Genomic DNA, 4,385 nt, shown 5'->3' with positions numbered 1-4,385 from the left:
TTGAACCAGGCTGTAAACATGTTTTTTTCTGCTGTAAAGTTGGGCATTTTAACATGGGGAGTCTATGGGATTAACTCCCTTTTGCAGCCAGCCTCTAGCGGCCAGTTGACGAATTACAGTTTAAGTCACTTCCGTGTTGGTTTCAGAGAGAGACCGGAAGGTTGCCACTTGGCTGCCTCACAGAAATGGGGTTAAAGCAGTCTTTAGCCTGGAAGTGCCCCGCACTGAGGTTTCTGTTTCTTCTGTTTCTCCTTCACAGACTCTGTCTCCCAAAGAGCTATGGCACATCGTTCACCAGTGTTACGGCACTGAGCTGGGGCTCACTAGTGAAGATGATGACTACGTCTCCCCTACTGCTGAACATATGAATGGCCTACTGTGAGTCCACACTGAGAGGAATCTGTTTGAGATTTTATTGATTACATTTACCTTAGAACACAAGGACAGACAGAAGGTTACAGTGCACCTGTATCTATTTTTTGTTTTATTGGTTTTAGCTTAAATAGGCTATATTATATACACTACTAGAATATTATAATTTTTTTAATATATGTGACCCTGGACCACAAAACCAGTCTTAAGTGATTAAGTGAAATAAGATTTATGCATCATCTGAAAGCTGAATAAATAGGCTTTCCATTGATGTATGGTTTGTTAGGATAGGACAATATTTGGCCGAGATATAACTATTTGAACATCTGGAATCTGAGGGTGCAAAAAAATCAAAATATTGAGAAAATCGCCTTTAAAGTTGTCCAAATAAAGTCCTTAGCAATTCATATTACTAATCAAAAATGAAGTTTTGATATATTTACAGAAGGAAATTTACAAAATATCTTCATGGAAAATGATTGTTGTTTAATATCCTAATGATTTTTGGCATAAAAGAAAAATCGATAATTTTTGACCCATACAATGTATTTTTGGCTATTGCTACAAATATACCCTTGCAACTTAAGACTGGTTTTGTGGTCCAGGGTCACATTTTTTTGTTTGTTTTTTTGTTACATTTGTATTTTTTAGCTTTTGGTTAAAAATGTCCACATTATATACATTACTAGAATTTTAATTTTTATTAAATTTACCAAAAGGACAGACAGATTTTTATTTTATTCAATTTATCTTAGAACACAGGGGAACAACGAATGTTGCGAAAGCTGAATGTGTACGTGTATCTATCTATATTTTATTTTAGTTTTTAGTTCAAAAAGGCCATTATACATTACTCTCATTTTAATTTTTCCCTCTAAAGTCCTCTTAGAATACCAGTAGGAAAGCATTTTAGTTTTGCATTTTGCATGATAATTTTCCTTCTCCTCGTTGATCCTTGGCATTAAATGTACTGTTTTTGCTACTGTATCTTCAGGCTTATATAAGTTTCTTAGCTTACTGCATAATTTGCTGTCATTGCTGCCAGGTTGATAAATACTGAATGGTTGATATGTAAACATCATTGATATGTCAGCGTTTTTGCTGCTTTGGTCAGGGAGTTCAGAGTTCTGTACATTAGACTACGACAACCCTGACACTTACAGTACATCTATCTGTTTGTGTCTTGTAGGCCAGGTGAGGAGCCGGTCTCCGTCACTGACCTGCTGGATCTGGGTTCAGTGCCGGTGGCTCCTGTGGGCTCCTCTCCACCCTCATCTGCCTCAGTTCTTCCCTGCGCTTCAGGATCTTCACCTCCATCCTACTCTTCCTCTTCCTGCCAGCCTGTGGAGGTGCCATCTACTCAGGCCAGCATCGAACCTGAGCCCAGTCCACCCAGCTCCCAGAGCTCATTGCCACCCACTACAAACACTGGAGCTGCCCCATCCTCAACCGTAAGCAGCAACCAACTGTGAAATACCTGCCAGAGTGGTTATGCTCAAAGAACATTACAATGGAAGATTCAGAGACAAAAAGGTTGCAAAAACCATGATAAACTGTGATTCATCGGGTTATTTTCTGATATAAAATATTTTAGAAATATGCTGCATGTGTACAGAGTAAAACTTGCTTGCAAGTCATAGTGATGTATGATTGCACTGAAAATTATTCTTTTGAGTCAGTTTTTTTTCCAATTAATCTGATTACAAATCAGTCTTAATAATTTATTAGTGAATGTTTGTAAATAATAATCATAATTTAGTAAATAATCATAATCAAACTAAAACATTATCAGAGCAAATATTTACACCCCTGGTCATGTATTTTAGGCTTTTACCAGTTTTAAATGGCATTATGTACTTTTTATTGTGATGTATTGTTTGTATGTCTGACTTTAAGGTGTTTTTTTAGTTTTATTTATGTACTACTATAGTATTTATTGATATTTTATAATAGCTTTTTATTTTTACTAATATTTGAATAGATTTTATTTTATATTTTTATTTTAATGCTAATTAAAATATGTAATATTTATAGTAATTTTATGTGATTTTGCTTTTTATTTGTGTATTAGTTAATAGTTTTCAAATATATCTATTTAGCTTGAATTTTTCAGCTTTAGTAATTTTAGTAATTCAACTTGAACAATTTTTTTTCAGTCATGCTATAGCAACATTTCAAAGTTAATTTTTTTCATCTAATATTTATATACATTTTTCAGCTATATTTCAATTAATGAAAACGATTTTAGACATTTTAACGATAACACTGGTTTAAGAGTGTTTATTCTTTTTATAGATTGTGGAAGAAGGCGGGGACAGCCAGTCAGAATCGGCCAATAAGTCACTTCAATCTCCTCCCACTGTCCCACACAGCCTGGAAAACCTCTCGTCACTGGATATCACCAATGATGAAGAGCTCCCAACTGACCCCAGCAATTCCTCTGACACTCAGGAAGAGAGTGAGTGCTTGTATATCCTCCCTGTTTCTCACAGCAAACTGGCACAATCAGCTTGTAACACTCCAAAGAGAAAGGAAAACTTGAAATTGCATCATATGACCCCTTTAATTTCTCAGATTAAAACAGAAAGATTTGAAACCACTCTTTTCTTTAGAGTAGGTAAATATGTGTCAAATAGCTATGTCCTTGATAAGGAGTCACGTTTAATCTCCACAGGTGAGGTGGAGTCCTTCTGTGCGGATCTCAGCGGCCGGCTGCATATCAACACAGTTGTTCGCATGAGCGTGGACAAGCTCTACGACCTTCTGTTCTCAGACACTCACTTCATACAGCACCTCTTCTCACAGCGTCACTTCACCGGTCAGTTCAGGTTTAAAACTGCCATTTTGTAACTGAGTTTGCTACTCCTAAATTGTTGCATTTAAAAAAAAAAATATTTATTCGCTTCAGCATACTTATTAAAATACTGCCCCTAGTGGACTGGAGTCCTGCTTGCATTTAATCATTGACTGTATTGCTGACTGTTCTATGCATGGCTGATTTCTGCTGTGTTGTTATTGCCTTTTCCTGCAGCTTTCAGATCCCACGTGTCCTCTTTCCCCCTCCCTTTTGCTCTTTACATGCTGTGTGTCCTATAGGGGCCTTTGGGTGGATAATGAGAACTCGACTATTTGGTTTCGCGGTGTTCTTTAGCATAAAATACCATAGCCTCATTCTTTTTTTTTTTCTTGGTAACTTTATCTGCTTTGTACAGCAAATAATGTTGAAAATATACATGGTAGATCAAGGAATGGTAGCCTGGATAGCACAGTGTGAGAAGTGTTTTTTTCTCGTGCTGAGCTCTTTGTCTTTGTTGTCTGCATGGATAATTGCCCCTTCCCTGTGCCCCTGCAAGTGCTCTGACTGTAACCATCCACCCTTCTTTTTCCCCGTCCTCTTAACTTTCTGCTCTCTCTCTCTCTCTCTCTCTCTCTCTCTCTCTCTCGTGTGATTGGTTCAGATCTCTCTGTGCACGAGTGGCAGCAGGACAGCAGCAGTGGGAACAGCAGTAGAGTTTTGAGTTACACCATCGCCATCAACAACCCGCTGGGCCCAAAAACTGCTCCTGTGGTGGAAACACAGGTGGGTCCACACAGATCTTTTGCTTTGTTTTTATCTCAGCTGTTCCTCAATCAGCTTCATTCTTATTAAAGTGGTAATTCACAGAAAAATGAGAATTTTGTCATTGTCTCACCATCATGTTGTTCTAAACCTGTGCATTTTTTAATTTTTAATTTTTTTTGGAAAACAGAAAGGAAGGAAGATTTTTTTTTTTTTTTTGCCAGTTTAATTTTGGACCACAGTGACGTGAATTGCATGTACAAACTGTTTTTGTGTCCCACTGTAGTAAGTTAGTTATATAGGTTTGGAATGATGTGCTGGTGAGTAAATGGTGACAATTTTCATTTTTAGGTGAACTGTCCTCTCTGATAACACATAATACATGCATCACATTTGAAAGAACATAGCCACAAAAATTAGCAAGTAAAATGTTATCCCTGATACTTCATATATA

General features: G+C 37.0%; 1 protein-coding gene across 5 annotated transcripts in view; it reads left to right on the top strand.

Moving 5' to 3' along the window:
• Positions 1 to 4,385, top strand: part of LOC107666837 (GRAM domain-containing protein 1A-like) — a 34,102-nt gene that overhangs the window by 23,949 nt on the left and 5,768 nt on the right. For all 5 annotated transcript variants that reach the window (XM_016458324.1, XM_016458322.1, XM_016458325.1 and 2 more), the window contains 5 exons: positions 260 to 378; positions 1,562 to 1,823; positions 2,668 to 2,830; positions 3,047 to 3,190; positions 3,831 to 3,952. In XM_016458324.1, coding sequence (XP_016313810.1) covers positions 260 to 378; positions 1,562 to 1,823; positions 2,668 to 2,830; positions 3,047 to 3,190; positions 3,831 to 3,952 — 810 coding nt within the window. The remainder of the gene's footprint in view (positions 1 to 259; positions 379 to 1,561; positions 1,824 to 2,667; positions 2,831 to 3,046; positions 3,191 to 3,830; positions 3,953 to 4,385) is intronic.

The sequence above is a fragment of the Sinocyclocheilus anshuiensis genome, unplaced genomic scaffold (genome assembly GCF_001515605.1).
Source record: "Sinocyclocheilus anshuiensis isolate Anshui unplaced genomic scaffold, SAMN03320099.WGS_v1.1 scaffold267, whole genome shotgun sequence".
Classification (NCBI taxonomy): Eukaryota; Metazoa; Chordata; class Actinopteri; order Cypriniformes; family Cyprinidae; genus Sinocyclocheilus; species Sinocyclocheilus anshuiensis.
Note: the sequence above shows the minus strand (reverse complement) of the source record. Positions and strands in the feature narration are given on the sequence as shown.